Raw genomic sequence first — 17,459 nt, 5'->3', positions numbered from 1 at the left:
CCACGCAGCATATGCTGGGTAAAATCACTAATGTGAGAAAAGGCAATCAACCCTCTGAAAACAGTCTAATTCTGTCGTATGGAACAAGGAGGTAAAAATCCCACACTCCCAGAGTGCATAATGTATTTAGGCAGAGCTGGGCTCGCTGCTCTCTGAACAGGCTGTTGTTGTTCCAAGAGAAGAAAATGACTGGGTTCTACTTCCTCACAATGAGACACCCACTGCCGGCAAGATGCGAGACAGACCTGAAAAACTATGCTCGCCGCTCTCACACACTCTCCCTCTCTTTCTCTCTCTCTTCAACACTTGCCAGCTATGGCCACAGCACGGTTTTAATGCAACAGCTGAATCGATAGGACTTAATTTAGCTATCATTGCAGAGTAATGTGTCATTTTTAATGGCACTGGCACTAAATTAAATTCAAAGACACCTCAGCTAATGGTGTTAAAGGGAATGATATTTTGCTGTGATTTGCTACCCTGCAGGTTTAATGGGCCTGTATGGAAGGGAAATAGATAAAGCTTTGTTAGTTTGCTTCTTATTGGGCAAAAAGCAGACCACAGCACTTTATGTGACCCAATAATAAAGCAGATACTACGCCCGGTGCATGTGCAGTATCTTTAATGAAGCACACTCTCCTCTTTTTAATACCTGCGAGTCACCTCTCATTCATAACCCCCTGCGTCTGCAAAACAAGACAACAAATATCACAACAAAAGCGTTAACTTTCCACGCTCAACACGGCGACAAAAGCAACAGCCTTTCCTCCCTATGAATAATTTAGTGGGCCCTCTCTGAGCTACGGAGGGTGCATCAGCAGACACCGCGCCGTGCAACACAAACACACACAACAACCATTTTGTCACAACCCTCGTGGGTCTGATAAAGTTCAAACAAGTTGAGGAAAAAAAATCATGTCACCCAAACAGTCTTCTTCAACCTACAAAAAAAAAAGAAGAAGAGGAAGAAGCAAAAGAGAAAAAAGGCCTCTAGCCCATGTGACTATTCCCTAAAGCTGGGCATAATTAGGAGTCAAACACGGTTCACTCCATGCTCTTCACTAATTGTGTTAAAGAGCAGTGTTACCAGGAGGAGGAGGAGGAGGACGCCAGCAAGCTACGCACATACATGTGCAGGCGGGAACACACACACACACACGCACACACACAAGCACAATAGGACTAGATAGAGAATAAGATACAAAAGAAGCGTGGTCTCCAGGGGCAGCCTTTTCTATTTGCTGGGGTTAGCAACTGGCAGCTGATAATACAAGTTGTAATTAATATAAAAGCAGGAGACAATATGGGGAGGAAGGCTTGTAGTGGAGCCAGGCCACAGGAGAGCGGGAGAATGCTGCCGTCTCCTCTGCTCCTGTCCCCTGTTTCTCATTTACAAACACCTGCCTGGCACAATCTCACTTCCCTCACTGCACTCTGCCTACATCCCTAGGAATTTCAAATAAAATTGATTTAGCGGCATCATTGAATTTCCCTCAAATTCCCCTGGAACCCGGAGGAAAGGGAAGAAATCTGTTGGTGTGTGAGGTAGGCTGAGAACGACTAGCCTTGCGTGTGTGTGTGTGTGTGTGTGTTTGTGTCTGTGTGTGTGTTGCACCACCACTGTGTGTGGAGCGGCTACAGGAATCCTGTGCTGAACATGTACAGAATCGCTGACGCACCAGAAAACACACAGGACCGTAAATCACAACGCCGCCTGACATTTCAAGACACATTTTGCTACATGAAATAAACAGAGGTGGAAAAAAAACCCTCCTCGCACATTTTTTGTTGGGCTGAGCTCGTAATTATACACAGCCTCTTAAGAAAAGTGTAGGTGCACCTCTGTCGAACAACTGAGCATTTACAACACCCTCAATTATCCAGAATATAAAGAGTCCTTAATTTAGCAGCTAATAATTCACCGGAGCGTGTTTTAACAGACACCGGGGATTGAGTGATTGTATTTATGTTTCAGAACTTTCTCCCAGGCAAAAACAACCTTTTTCGTTGTAGTGAGTGGCACATTACACGTGCAAATACGCCTGCAAAACACACATCCAAATGATTATTCCAGAATGACGGAAATATAAAACACACACACTGTTATAGATAAATCAATTTCAAGTTGTTGCTTGTGACAAATAACCCAAAATATGATCAATAATATACACTGTCAGTGGCCACTTTACTATACTTCACTATGTTTACCTGTGCAGTCTAATAAAATCCAATACAACTGATCGGCCATAACGTTTATTCTTATGACACCTGTAATTATCCTCTTTTGTTTGTTTGTTTGTTGACACTGTCATACAGGTGTTGAATAAATTTTATGTGTTAGCACTAAGGTCATAGTTAGTGGTAACTTTTTACTGCGCTGCATTAAACTGAGAGGTGTGTCTAATATTCTGCTCCTTAATGCAACAGTGTAGGTTTTGTTGCAAGTTTGAGGGTGCTCCTCCATGAAATTTAAGAATCAGACACTTATTTTCCTGCATTCAGGTGAATTTTTCTGCACCAATTTTTGCCGTTTCTGCGTCAATTTAATGCGTAAATGTCTTTAATTTTGTTGAAAATAAAAGTTCTCTGTGTCTTTCATGTTTTATGGCAGGGGAGGACACAAATGCAGATTTTCTAAATATTGTGGGGGGCGTGTCCCTTGCTTCCCCCCCTACATTTATGTGAATGGGAAGAATGAAAAATTACCCCTCAGTGTAAGGTAGTCCAGCACAATACCACCTGTCACTATGAACTCAGTAATGAACATATTGTAAGATGAGATTTATTTTCGTGAGGACGTATTTTGCATCTACATAATTTAATGTTAACTATTGTTTACGTATTTTATTTTGCTCTTTACATTAAATTTAGTGCTATTTAATATTGCGTACCTTATGTGCAGGTAATGAGTTATGATTAAGTTTGGTGGAGCTATATATATCAGGTGAGATGCCACTAGTGTTGTCGATGTTAAGTTGTCAACATTCTTGTTTGGACATTAAAGTGGATCAAGATCCACAGAGAGAGGCTGTTCCTACTTCACCTGCAGCCCTGTGATAGTTAATAAAGTAACTATAGGTAAGAAATATTATTTAATTCAACCATTTCTGACATGATCAACAAAGCTGAACATTAAAGATCTAATTTAGGTGTTGAATTACTGAGTGTATATCTGTACTAACATTTACTGTATGATGCTTTTCAGCACAAGTCAATATACATGTATCCCATGATCCTTTACACTGCAGTCCTTCACAGCATACATGCAGTTAAAGGAAAGCAGAGTGGGAGATGCAACAAGTGAGCCTCGCCTCTCTCTCCAGGCGCAGTAGCGATGATTAGATATGCCTGCCAACAGGGCCCTGCCTCTGAGCACTAATCAAATAGGAAATGTAAGGCCAGACATCCCACCATCACAAAACAATTGTGTGGAACAGACAGAGCAGTGCAAGTCAACGCTGCACTGTTTTCATGAGAAGGTGGTGGTGGTGGTAGTGGTGGGTGGAGGGTGAGATCCGAATGTAGTTGGTCCCTGAGGAGAACAAAGCTAGTTGAATTAGAACACCTCCAAAACTGAAAAATTCCACGGTTCAGCAGGCCGGCTCGGCCCGAGGGCTCTGTGTCCACAGGTGGGGAGGCTGTGTATGCTGCACCATGCATAGTGACATACAGAAACAGGACATTACTGAGCACCCATCTCTGCTGGTACACACAGTAAATCACTGCACGGGCACAAGATGAACTATTGCTATTACTTTCACCAAACCTGTGACATCACCGTGCCTGACCAATGGGCGTACGGCGCTCAGAAGCCTGCACCAGAGAATCAAATGTAAACAGAAAGCTTTTCTTCCCCTCCTTCTTCCCTTTCCAGCCATGCACTGTCAAGATAAGCTGCGCCATAACCTCTATGGGAACTACTATCAGTCCCTGTGGAAAGCTCTCCAAAACAAAGCGCCGGGGAACCTGCGAATCCTGCACACTTTCTGTCGAACAAATCTGAAACTACGCAGAAATTCAAAAGGCAGTTTAAAAAGCGTGATGCATATGCATGGAGGAAATGAAAAGCCCTCTGCTAATATGTAAGCTTTACAGGAGAGGCGGCACAATAGCAAGAGAAGACACAAAGGCTAATTCATTAGAACAGATAATATTCAGACACTGTTAATTCTATTTGCCTCCCTAATTGGATGTAGCACAGAAGAGACAGAAATTTTATTCATTAATTAAAAGACAAGAGAGCAAACCATTGACAAGCACACACACACACACACACACACACACACACACACACATTGTATCAACCGTTTACAAATCTGCTTTTCCTCCTCTCCATCAACCTTCATGTGTAACACATCTTTTTTTTCCCCTTTCTTTTAATTGGGATGGGGTTGATCTGAGGAGGGGCGATGAGTTAGGGAGCCTTGGGTGGGCTACATGGTTGAGATAGTCACCGCAAGCGAATAAGGGGAAATCAACAGTGTCAGCAAAGGCCTCATCCTGCTCTCACTATACCATAATCCAATCATCTCTAAAACAACGCTGCATTCAAGTGTAAATAAAACTGTGGTTATTATGCTCCGCTGTCAGGTATGAAGAGGGGAGAGGAATAAAAAAAAAAAGGGAAAGGAAACACACACACACACACACACACACACACACACACTCATACAGACAAGCTCAACGTGCCGCCTCCTTCACAGTGAAGAGCCTCATCATCTCCAGAAAAACCAACTTTCACCAAATGAGATGTAGCCCAGGGCTATATATTAAAAATGCATATCAAAGCAAAGAAAAATGGACGTGAGAGATTCTAACTAAATAAATTAGCATATCTAACTATCAAAACCGCCTTCCTCTCCTTCGCCGAGAAGCGAGGACAGAAATGAATAATAAAATACAGCCAAATACAAATGAATAAATAAAATAAATAAATCAAGACAAGTAGGACAGGAATTTGCTTTTCCCCTATCCAGCGGCACGGTTTTTCGCAGCCAAACGCATTTTTGTGCATTGTTTCCAATATTCAAAACACATTTTTTGGGGGCATGAAAAGCTGGAGCCTTTTCAATTAGACACAGAAATTACTGCTGAAGAAGTTAACTATTTACCGCGAGCCTCCCGGATTGTGACGGCAAGCGTGCACGCTTTCACCTCAATAATTCCACTTTCTGCAAATATTATTTCCACTGCAGCCTCATGGGGTGCACACATGCTCTCACACACACTGTGCAAAAAAGTATTGTATTTTTATTTATGAAGAAAAATAAGCTGTGTGTGTGTGTGTTTCCATGACATGTAGTACTCAGCCATGATTAAAATCACTCACAGCTCAGACAGAAAAGCAAACAAGAGGGGATAAAAAAAATCTGCTTTTGTCATATTCAGCCCAGCAGTTAGGTATCATAAAAAGTTCACCGGTGCCACAGGAGTGAAATAAATCCCTCAAAACTTAAACACCTAATGAGGTGGTCACTCCAAATGACTGCAAGATAAATGGCTCGCCCGCGCAACCTTCCTCTGTTTATTGCTGCCCCTGATTTGCTTTTATTGGCATATCTAATTTTCTAATTATCAAAAATATTTCTCACAAGTGGACTGATGATGAAGCTGGTGTCTGAGCACTGGAGGCACCATTGGAAATTGGCTTGAGTATCAACCATCTGCCATGAAACTAAACAGGCTAGTTTATCTAATCTCTGCAATATAAACAACAGCATGCCTCATTTCTACACTTGTGTTGGAGGACCACAATATTGCCGTTTTGACTCAAACCAACCATCGTCATCTTCGGGTCTAATTATGGTTTCATTCACCTTGTGCGGGGCGCTGCGTGGCCATGTTAAACGCGACGGGCTTTCAAGGGGGGGGGGGGGGATCCACTGCTATTAGGCCTATAGCCAGACCCAACAGATGCAGCGCAGTGACTTTGCATAACACTTAAATCTGCTTTAATTCCTAATAGGCTTGGCCTTGTGCTGCACAGATATTAACTAGTCACTTACTTGCAATAGCCCGCTCTTTTTTCCTCCCCCCTCCTCCCCCTCCTCCACCTCCACCTCCACCAAAACATTAGCTTTATCACAGGCATGCAAGACGCAATAATTCACAGATATCAACTCAATAATACACTGTCAGCTCGATCCATATTGCGGAGGGGAGCGCCTGTGTTTATTACACCGAAAATGCACGATTTAAACCAGGGAATCGATCTTCAAATTTAAAGCTACTGTACTTCAGGTGCATATAATTGAATTCAGCATTATGGAGCCTCCAGCCATAAAATGGGGAGCAGAGGAGAGAGCCACTGCAGAGCACGAACCACACGGCAATCAATACGAAACAATTAAACACATTAACATCAACAGCAATGGAAGGCCCTCCAGACGAACCATCAGATGCCTTGTGAACTTGACATTGATGGTAAGCCTTTAGCTCTGAGATCTATTTCAATAGGCTACCACTTTCTCCACCTCTGCAGCAGCAAGAAAAAAATCCACAGCTTTACGCGCAGGCCATATCCAGCTCCCACAGCCCCCAAATATAAAGCCCTTTTCTTTTTAAATATTGGCCTAAAGCTACAGCTTATACCGCTGATACCCTGCTTTAACGTTAAACCTGCGTAACAGATAATTGCCTCACGGTTTTTTTTTTTTTTTTGCAACTCTCCATAATGCACGGCAGCGATTTGCACACACACACACACTCAAGCACAGGGACGCATTACGCACACATGACTGCCCCTAATCAAAAGACTAAAACAATAACTCAGTCTATTGTATCACATCTAGCTTTTGACCTCAGAACATCGATCGGCAGATTTTCCTTGCAGAACAGAGCATGCTCTATTTACTGATGGCACAGCAGGGTCACACACACACACACACACACACACACACACACACACACACACACACACACACACACAACACCCCCTCCCCAAAATAAAGTTGGCATTATGAGACACATCAAACAAATCTGATTATCTATAAACAAGCCGATTTGTGTGCTTTAAAAAAACATGCATGCCTTATATTGTTCTGTATCAGCAGCAGCAGAGACAAAACCCAGCACGTCACACATGAGGAATAAAACGCTGTTACTTACGTGATCTGCGAGGTTAGTCGACGATCCCGAGAGCTCTTCGTGATCTGATTTCGAGCTGCCATCCCGTTCGTCAATAACTAGATCTATTGGCATTTTTCCTTTCAAACAACTGATGTACCGGTGGCAAAAATTGTCGCAGAGCTCGTGCACCTATAGGAAAAAAATATAAAGGAAGAAAACACCTTATTTCTCAGGATGGGGAAACCAGCCAGGTCCAAGAACAACTCCAATTAAAGGGGCATTATCGGCGTCGAGGAAACAATAGTGAAATTGTTGCAGTGCTTATTATTCTCCTGAGACTCCAGCAACAAGTTGAACGACTAAAAAAAATAAAAATAAACAGCATGGCGTAAAGCTGGTGGAATAATGAGCAGATGAAACTAAATCTGCGGATCGATAACAATGTGCAACGTGAGCAAAGACGCTCCAGCATATTTTATCAATAGTCACATAAATAGCTGGCTAAATAAAAAAGCATATTTTATAGAAATTAAACATCTGAAACCTTCTCTCAATGCACGCTGGTTTATTTTTAAATATAAGCACTATATAGTGTTTAATATATAGGCTGCATTAAATGCAGTGTGTGTGCAGGTGGCGTCATGCGTCACAAGAAATGTATAATATTTACCTTTTCTAATTCCAAGAGGTGAAACCGTAATACTTGTATGGCTTGTATCATCTGGGGGGGAATTCAAAATACACATAATTTGCATCACAAAATTCACAGCATTCATTTTTTACACTGCATTATTATGTGATAATCCGCCCGCGTCATGACACTATGGAGTGCACCGCAGCCAAAGCTTTTTAACTCCACAAGAAAGCTGCATTTTACAATCTACTGGTCATCACACACTGGTCAGTCTGGTCAAGTCAGATGGGAAGTCTGAGCATTGACAGCGGCAAACTGTGGTCACACAGCTCAACTTTAAAACTGATCTGACATCCGTGCGGAAGTTTAAATCATATGGTCACATATTTACTGCGTGATGCTGCGGACACTCCAGAGTGTCCCCAAACACAAGGCAGGAGCATAAAAACCGCACCGAGGCGGCAATTATTATATTATTGAGACACATGAGAGGTCAAAGTGTGCGCTTACCAAATTGTCCAACTCTGGATTTGATGAAAATAAAGGTTTTTCTGCTCGGACCTAAAATAATAAACCATATGTCAAAGTTAGTTTGGCATGAACCGTGCGTAATGTATGTTTATTTCCACCCTGAAATGTACCCTGATAACACAGTTCTCATAAATGAAGTGGAAATTCTGCACACTATTTATTAATCATATCAAGATAAAGTTTTATTGCATAAAAAAATAAACATGAGGCAGGGAGAAAAGTATGCACCATGACGCAGCCACAACATCCAAAATACATATATATATGTTATTTTTAATATTTCGACATTGACCTGTTTGGCAAAGACTGCAATGTCCTCATTGAAGGAGTCTGAGGAGCAGACATCGCCGCCTGCTACGCCGGGCTCCCTCGGAGTACACGTCGCCAACTCGCACTTCTCAAAAACCAGTGCGAGCAGTGGGAATAAAGGGTGACTGCAAGAGGGGAAACACAGCCTGAGTACACGCAGCATACCGGCTCCACAAAGCCCACTGCAAAAAATGTCCAATCAACCTACATATGTGTCGTCTCCTTAACCCTAACAATACTTATTTTCTAATAAAGCTTAAAAACATAACACAGTCTGGATCAGATAATTTTCCTTTTATCTCGCTGCGTAATTTTTACAGACCTCCTTAAAAACAAGTCACCGCTTTCAAAAATAAAACAGACAAACAACTAAAACAATAAAACCTGAACACATGTGTCTTTTAAGCAGCTGATTGTAATGCGTTAAAACGCATCAGGAATATTTTCCTCCACGTTTTGGGGAAGGATTTTACCCCCAGTGTGACATTAACCGACTTGTTGAGACTGACATTTTTTGCAGTGCAAACTAGAAACGGCTTGAGAAGTCAACAAAACTCTACAAAAACCAAAACTGACACACACTACAGCAGTCAGGGGGAGTTTGGAGAAATTATAGTTTGCAAAACAACTTCAAGTTAAATAATAATTTCGCAGTTACACTACATAACGCAGGGCTTTACTATCACAGCTACAGCTTTTAAAAGTGGCACAGAGATGAATAAAAATAAATCTAAGCACAGTTCAATCCACCAAACTTTCCACAAAATATTTTTTAAAAGCTATATTATAATTTTAAAATTAAATACCGTTGCTTGAACAAACGTTAACTTCATCAAACTGCCCTAAGCTTCTTTATTTATGCCAGTTAATTTAGTGTCATTAAATAAAATGAATGCAAACACTATTGCGCGTGTGAGAACGTGCATAAAAGAGATGAAGAGGATTTACTCTGCACTACATCCCAGATTATAATGATACACTGTGGATTATGGCACTTTCTGTGTGCGTGTTAGTGAGCGGCGTCTGGAAACATTTTTGTAAGTTTGCAGCCATCACTATAAGACGATCTAAAAAGGTTTTATGTCATTAGATAATAACGTGATTAAAGTATAATTGTAAAGACACACGGTGCGTAATTACACGTAGTGTGTGTCTGTGTTATTATATATTTGGAAACACTGGAGAAGTTTGCAGGAAGCAACGACGTTTAAATGAGTCCAGACTATTTTAAAGACAGACTATTAATAAAGGGGTGTAATATTAAAGTTAATAACGTGGAGGAATTGTTGTGATGTTGAAAATAGTTTTTTAATTCTATTCCCGTGCAGTCTGTGTGCTCAGAGCTTGTGCACACTGCTTGAATTTAGCGGTGGGAGAAGAAACTTTAACTAAAGTAAAAGTTGCCCCCCCCAAAAAAGGCTGAAAACTTTGAAAATCAATAATAACACGCGTGTTTGGTTCATGCAAACCTTACCCATAAATTTGATCTTTATCCCTCTTTAAAACGTCGTTGACAGCAGAGCCCATGCTGGTGGGCATAACGTTTGGATGAGGAGCGTGGGCTCCGTAGTGCTGGCTGGCGTGCAGCGGCGGTCCGTGGTTCAGGTGGTGGACCTGGGGAAGCGGCCGGGGAGCATGCGGGTCCCCGTACATCGACGCCGAGACTCCGTCCATCCCACCGTAGTGGGCCAGCTCATCGTACTGGGAATAAAAAATCAGAGCAGAAGTCAGCGGGGCTGCCGGGTTACTTTTGGAACAAATGTGAAAAGTACTTTAAAAAAAAAAGCATGCCGTGTGGTTTTTGGAATATACGCAAAGTATGAAGCTGTGAAAATGCGCTGCAGCCACGGCAGGAAAAAGTGTCATATGTAATGTGTGATAAACGGTTTGTCAAATTACCAAAAACATTATAACTTAGGTGCTCCCCGAAAAAGTGTTTGGTGGGTGAAAAAGAGCGAATTATTTTGGAGTCTCCTCTGAAACTGCTCCACGGACTGTCGTGGAGGCTGTCGGTGAAAGCACAGGGCTGTCACTTTGCTTGAAGAGTAAGGGCGCTGCAAAAATGTCAAATATAGCCGCTTTGATATGAATACTTTGTGAATTTGCCACCGCCCGACAAGAGGTTATCGATACGAGTGGCTCCCTACAGTGGATTTGAACAGGTAAGTGTAGGAGATTTAAAACCTACCCTTTGCGCCATCAGGCTGCGCTCCAATAAACTCCTGAATCTGTCGTATATTTAATATCCCAGTCCCGTTTAGAAAGTGATTTAGAGGCAAGATCCCTTTTTCAACCAACTTTGCGACTTCTCCTATTCGCCAGTGTGGTTCAGTTGAAGCCGAAGCATCGGGGAGTTTTGCAATTTTTCTTGTTTTCCCTCTTTCCTCGGAAAAAAGAAAAAGAAAAAAATGCGCCAAAGTGAAGGTTACAATCGGCCCATCAACAACCTGCATGTAACTAAACTGTCGTGTCTCATGGCTTTTTGCCACTCCAGCTGTCAATCAAAGCCAGAGGTTGTCAAGGTAATGAATGAATGACGGTTGGTGATGATGTTCAAGAGAAGGACGAATCTTTTTAGTCCGTTTTCATCCCGCAAGTCCGCGTCTCCTTTAATGCCTCCAGATCGCTATCTTGTTTTATTATCACTGTAAAGAAGAAAAAAAGAGGAAAAAAGAAGCAGTAGAAATTAAGAGATTGCGATTCAGATCTTTCCTTTCTTTCCCCCCGTAGGTATTTCGTCTATCTGGCGAGACTGAGATGAGTGAGTGTCAGCGAGTGTTGGCAGGTTGGCTGCTAGCTTGCTTATAGAAACAGAGTCAGTTCGCAGCGCTGAGCGGTGGGCGAATGAAATGACGGATCCCGGAAGTAGCGGTGGCCATAGCCAGTCCTACAGCAGCTCCAGAAAAGAGAGAGGAGAGACCAAATCTTGTGATATGCAGAGTATATGCGAGGCACAGGGACGGCTTCAACTCCACACTGGGGGTAAAAGCCAAACCAACACAGCTCCAACTCCCACCCAGTTTCTTTTTCGCCGTGAAGAGTCCTGAGGAGAAAAGGCAAGAGAAGGCTTGAATGAGGAAGGTTTAGCAGCGCGGACACTCCGGCTGCAGCTCCACAGTCAAATCAAACATAACATGAATCATGCTTTAGAAGAAAAGCAGTTTATTTTAACGCATGCAAACTTTTACGCACGGTGAAATGCAGCATTAATACAAAACACAAAGTGCACATTTGGACTTTTATCTTTTCTTACACTCAGGAAATATTATAAAGCATCTCCACGGCTGTTTAATATATGAGCATGACGCTTACTTGTTATCTGTTTTGTGGTTATAAGCTGCTGTGCCTAATATCTCAGTAATACCTCCTAATCTTACAGCTAATTATCTCCCTGCTCCTTTTTTTTTTAGCAAATTAAACGACACGCACCCCTCTAAGCCCAGAATGAACTTTTCCACGAGGAAAAAAAGCTTTTGTGGAGAAAGTAATTTTGTATGTTTCTTTCGTCCAATCCCGTGTCTTGATAGAAATCCGTGCCTTACCTCAGAGTAGTCAATTATCAAAGCTCCCCGAGATCATCAATCATGTGAGGAGATTGAAGTTTAGAGGAGGAGCAACGGCTCCGGCCATCGATTTGCAAGTGAAGCCCTTTTTGGAGCCTGGGCACTTTTACGCACAAAACAGAAAGCAGGCCATCTATCCCCCTCTTTTTAATATTTAGCTTCCATCAATGCTAATATGGCATCATGGCTGTATTGATAGGCTCTCACATAAAGGCTCCATTTATGGCTCCGTGACATTTTTTTTTAAATGGTGGGAATTAATTATTCACAGGTTAGGATTAAGGTAGACACACGCTCAGGGAGATGGGGCTGCGGCTACTGTTGGAGGGGTCAATAAACTCTCCCAACAAACAACAAAAAAAACAGAGTTGCTTGAGAGTCGATTATAGAAACAGCAGGATTTTTTTTAAAAGGAAAAAAGGGAAAGGATTTAATAAATGAAAGCGTGACAACAGTTATGTTTGTTGGCATAAAGGGGGGTGGGAAGTGTAGGACTGCAGGGTTTGACAAACGGCTGTGTGGACATTTCAACGTGCAATACCCCGGGAAGGAGCTGCAGAGCGGTGCGCAGAGAGAGCCAAGGCATTCACCGTCTCCAAGTCTCCCTTTACACTCTGTAAACACATCCAGCCCGGCTGCTATTGAAGACTGATATTTTCATAAGCTAAATACTATCGTTCACATTGATTTGTGCACTAACGCTTGACTTCTTTTTTTTCATCCTCCTCCTTTTGGACAAGCATGGTAAGTAGCATAAACCTTATATTTACCGCTTTGTTGTGAACGCGCGTCCTTTACGCGGCGCAGTGAAAGTTTTACGCAGGACGGTAAGAAAAAAAAAATATTCTCATATGTTTGTTTAATCTCCGATTAATCGCCTAAAAGCCAAAAACGCTGGAGCGCATTTTTAAAAATATACATACGTGCAGATTTAGCATTTTCAGCCGCATTTTCTCCGCGTTTCTTGTGGAAATATGTGATTTGCCCCCGAGGAGAGTGATGTAAACACCCGAAGAGCGTGTGAAAATAGCAGAGGCTAATTACGCGTGTCCAATGCACGGCTCCACAGACACACATCCTTCCCTATAAAACTTCCAGCAACTACTTCCCTAACGACGTGGACATTTTCTAAACTCCTTCTTTTTGTGAACTATTTATTTGAGTAATTAATGGCAGCCATAAACGCGAGGCATCATCATTAACGACATTTAGAGCTGCGAAATAGGTTAATTTCGCTTAATAACAGTCTTCTGACGCGACATTACACAAGTCGGTGTTTAATTTTCTAATTTTATTCTAATCATCAGTCACTCAATAGGTAATTAAAATTAATTTTCCCCTCATAAACAAGACCTGTGCCAACTTCAACTCCCCTGCTTATAACCTGAGCGCGTTTACAAGCCAGATAATTCCAGGAGGACACCCATCACAGACAATTACACTTTTTTTTTTTTTTAAGGGAGTTTTAGATTTCCTTACAAGTGGCTTTCACAGTTGCGAGTTTTTCAGGTGCGCACACATCTTACGCGTATGAAAAAAAATCAGTGGATGGCATTAACAGGCGGTAAAATTTCATCTGGTGGTGTCAAATTGAGGTCAGTTTAGGGTTAAAGCTCTCGGTGTCCGTGTGGGACATGGCCAGCTGCGTTTGGATTCATTAGAGAGAGAGAGAGAGAGAGGGGGGGGGGGGGGGGATCCATTTCAAGGAAAACACTACTGGGACAATCAACCGGGCTAAAGATCCACTGCATGTCACATCCTAAAGGTGCACCAGGAACCCGCCATGCCTGCATGCCACCCGAGCACCACCACTGAACTTCCCACTCCTCTGTTTACTCTTTGCAGGACTTCCAATCTCTCCTCTCTCCCCTCCTTTTCTCTCTTTGCCCTGCAGGGCTCTCGGGTTGTTCACACACACAAGCCTGTTGCTAAATATGGGGAGAGAAAGGCAAAAAAAAAAAAAGCATTGTTGATTTAATTCCCTCAAAAAGATCACTGATATGAAACGAGCTTCAAATCCTCTTAGTGACCTTAAACACTCCTGGAGAAACAATTGGCGCGCAACGGCAGGAACAAATAAAATCGGCCTAATCTTGTTTGTAACTTTGTTCTTCTTTGGCCCTCTTCAGTATTTGAGATTATGTAAATGAGCCGAGCTAATGTATAGAGGCGCTGAGATAAGACTGGATCATAGACTGACTACTGGAGAGGCTCGGGGAGTGAAAACCTCGCAGCCTGTCCATGTTTTTTGCAGCAGTTTTACAATTACGCAGTTGCCGGCGCGTAATTTAACGTTAAAGTTGATGTTCTGCACTGAATAAAAGTGATGCACATTTGAGCTGTTGCAGCTGTAAATAAGAGGTTGGATTCTTTTAATCTGCTGCACACACTGGCATCTGATTTCCCTCATGCGGACATGTTTTTAAGATGATTTTATTTATGATTTGTTTTTAACAATTTGGCTCCTCTGTTGCAGAAAGCATTACCTCAGCCATCTGAATCTGAACTCTCTCTGACCCCCAGGAGTGAAATGTGACTATAGGGTTTCAGAAAGTGGAGTGAGCAACTCAAATACTTGTAAAAGTTTCGCGACTAACTGTAAATTCTTCAGCTCCAAAGCCTCATTTTCCCCTCCACCGATTCTCAGAGTCTGGTGTCAGAGGGTTAGTAAAGGGAGGAGGGAGAGGAGGCCAACACAGAATGTAACTGTGGCTTTTCCCTTCATGGACTCGCTTATTGGAAATTATGCGGCCCTCTAGCGACACCTGGCGGCTGCAGCGGAAGCCGAGCTGTCGAGAGCTTTGTAACAAATGACAGAAGGCCTGCAAAATTAAAAAAAATAAAAATAAAATCACACCAAATCTGCCCACAAATATCAACACAACTGTGCCTTAAAATTGAAATCAAAAACAATGGAAACAAATGATTAATTCTTGACAACACAGACAAATCTAAAATATGAATATTATCAATAGCAGATTTTCTTTGGAGGTGTCCAAACCCAGCGTCCCATGCATGTTTCTTATAATTCTTAATTTATTAACTGGCAACATTTTGACTATAAATTGGGTTTTAAGTGTTTGCACCCTTCACAGCTGACACAAACTAAAAAAAAATGTGGCCTTTATTATAGTGGTAGTTTGTCTTTAATTACATGTGCAGCAATTATTTTTGAATTTGGGAATTTATGCTTTTTTAAATTAATTTTGAACGCAAGTCGCACTTCTGCATTTAGATATAAATCCGATTTAATTAGACAAACAGGTATTTTAAACGTGGGTTTAATATCTGATTAAAAACACACTGGTGCTGATGATTATTTTAATTTTGAGTTATTTTCTGCTTTAATATGTGTTGCTGCTTGTTAAAATAAAAAACGAAAGCAAACTATCACTCAAGCAAAACCTATAAAAAATAAAATAAAATAAAAACGATTAAAATGACTCATATTTTGATTTAAAAATCAGCGCGTTTTTATAATAAATATTATTATAATAAAATATTAAATGCGAGGAAAAAATAAAATACTTTTTTATGTCGATAACATTTGTAAAGATTTTTTTCCAAACGAATTTCAAAGCTAATTTCTCCAACATGTCAAAAATAAAAATCCTCCATGCAGCCCTGTGCCATGTGTGCAGCCTCTGCGCACAGCCTCAGCTCTGCCCGGGCTGTGACACAGTTTGAACAGGTCACCGCCGAGATTAGAGCCCGTCGTTAACGCCTGTGCGGATACACCAAATGCTGATTTAATGAGCTTGCATTGGGTGTTTGTCCCAGAATACCTGGTGTGCATGTTAGTAACGCCACACACTATAATCCCTGTGTTTCCCCCCCTTCACACGTGGCTTTAGGGACAGCCTTTACCTCCATGCGCAAAGGCGCTTGTGCAGATTTTAAGTATGAATTTCTTTTTTTTATTCCAGTTAGATTGAACAGGTCGAAGCCTATAAGGCCCGTACCCAGCCACATTACCAGATGTAATTGAGAGAAGTTTAAGTGGAGGCCGGGAAAGCGAGGAGTTAATAGCGGTGACCCTCTTGCTGTGCCTCTGTCGCTCATCATTTATCAGGCTTAAGGGGCTTAAACAGGCAGCACAGACCCACCTTTTTTTATTACATATCAAACCCTCTCTCCCTTATCTACATTATAGGATATGCATGCATCGTTGCCTGTTATGCGGATTTGGAAATAGAAACATGTCCAATAAAGTCGCCCTCCTCCGCTGATCAGAGGAAATATGGCTTTAGGCGCTGCACAGACAACCCCATTGGTTTTTAAGCCTTTATTAAATTGTCTTAATTCCCCCCCCCTCCACTTTGAAATGAAAATTCCACTCTTGTTTGTCCGAGTGTCGAAGCGAAGGGGAAATGTTGCCATGCTTGCAATATGATTAGAAAGTGAATTAAAATTGGCTGCAAACTGTTCAACTTGTGCACATGCGGCGTCCAAAACTCGGGGAGTGTCAGAGACATTCAACAAGGCTGTAAAGGAAAGTGGATTTGCATATCTTATCCCAAGTCACGCCGAAGATAGCAGGGGAAAAGTATCTGCACGAATGGACGCTGCTTTGCTCATATCATTAATTAAAAAGGTGAGAGAAGAAGCGTCTTTGTGGAAAGTTGGATATATTTAGCCTGTCTTCTGTGATCTGCGTCACTCTGCCTTTTATTTATAGCCTTAATTAATTACATGTCCTGTATAGGGAGAGCATTAAAACAGCTGCTTTGTGTTTTTAAGTTATTTCTGTGATTTTTAGAAATGCTGGATTTTTTTTAAATTTAATATGTGAGTGTATTTATTTCTGCTTTAAGAAATGCTGCCACAGTGTTTCGGTTCAACTTCAGGGCCAAGCCTGAGTTGTCTCCTGGTTTCCTCCAAGGAGAGCTCAGTCAGTCAGGCTGAACGCAGCTGCATTCACATGGAGTGACGGATTTTGATATTCTAGTCACACAACAGAGTAAACACTGCTCTCCTATTCAATAAACATCATTGACAAGGTTCCATATCCAGCTATTTGGAGTACTCAACCTAACCCCACTGAGTATGGGCATTTTTTGTTTTGAATTTGTAAATAAAATAAAATCATATTTGTTTCCCCCCTCTTGTGTAAACAAAAAGTTGAGAATATTTATTGTAACAAAAGAAAATGTATTTTGTAATTTTTCCTGCTGCTTTCATGTTATGGCATTAAAACATTTTTAAACTGTCTTTTAGTTTGCTCCTCTTTTTTTCTCTCCTGTCTTTTTGCAAAATGGGTGCACATGTGAAACACACACACACACACACACACCAGAGACTATAAGCTTATCACATCACTGAACCCAAGAGACAACAAAACTCTTCATTTGACT

At 41.6% G+C, this 17,459-nt stretch overlaps 1 protein-coding gene across 10 annotated transcripts in view; it reads right to left on the bottom strand.

Moving 5' to 3' along the window:
* Positions 1-11,992, bottom strand: part of meis2a (Meis homeobox 2a) — an 85,184-nt gene extending 73,192 nt beyond the window's left edge. For 3 of the 10 annotated variants that reach the window (XM_033641824.2, XM_033641829.2, XM_033641826.2), the window contains exons 1-7: positions 11,855-11,985; positions 10,731-11,585; positions 10,017-10,243; positions 8,526-8,667; positions 8,213-8,263; positions 7,739-7,789; positions 7,108-7,257 (exon numbers count right to left, since the gene is read on the bottom strand). In XM_033641824.2, the coding sequence (XP_033497715.1) occupies positions 7,108-7,257; positions 7,739-7,789; positions 8,213-8,263; positions 8,526-8,667; positions 10,017-10,243; positions 10,731-10,742 (633 nt within the window). In that variant the 5' untranslated portion in view covers positions 10,743-11,585; positions 11,855-11,985. Of the gene's footprint in view, positions 1-7,107; positions 7,258-7,738; positions 7,790-8,212; positions 8,264-8,525; positions 8,668-10,016; positions 10,244-10,441; positions 10,667-10,730; positions 11,586-11,854 lie in introns of those variants that run through there. The other 7 variants (XM_033641830.2, XM_078175099.1, XM_033641825.2 and 4 more) reach the window with 6 other exon arrangements.
* Positions 11,993-17,459: the final 5,467 nt, after the last annotated feature.

Source organism: Epinephelus lanceolatus, chromosome 15 (assembly GCF_041903045.1).
Source record: "Epinephelus lanceolatus isolate andai-2023 chromosome 15, ASM4190304v1, whole genome shotgun sequence".
Classification (NCBI taxonomy): domain Eukaryota; kingdom Metazoa; phylum Chordata; class Actinopteri; order Perciformes; family Serranidae; genus Epinephelus; species Epinephelus lanceolatus.
The sequence above is the reverse complement of the archived record's forward strand: the minus strand, read 5'-3'. Positions and strand labels throughout refer to the sequence as shown.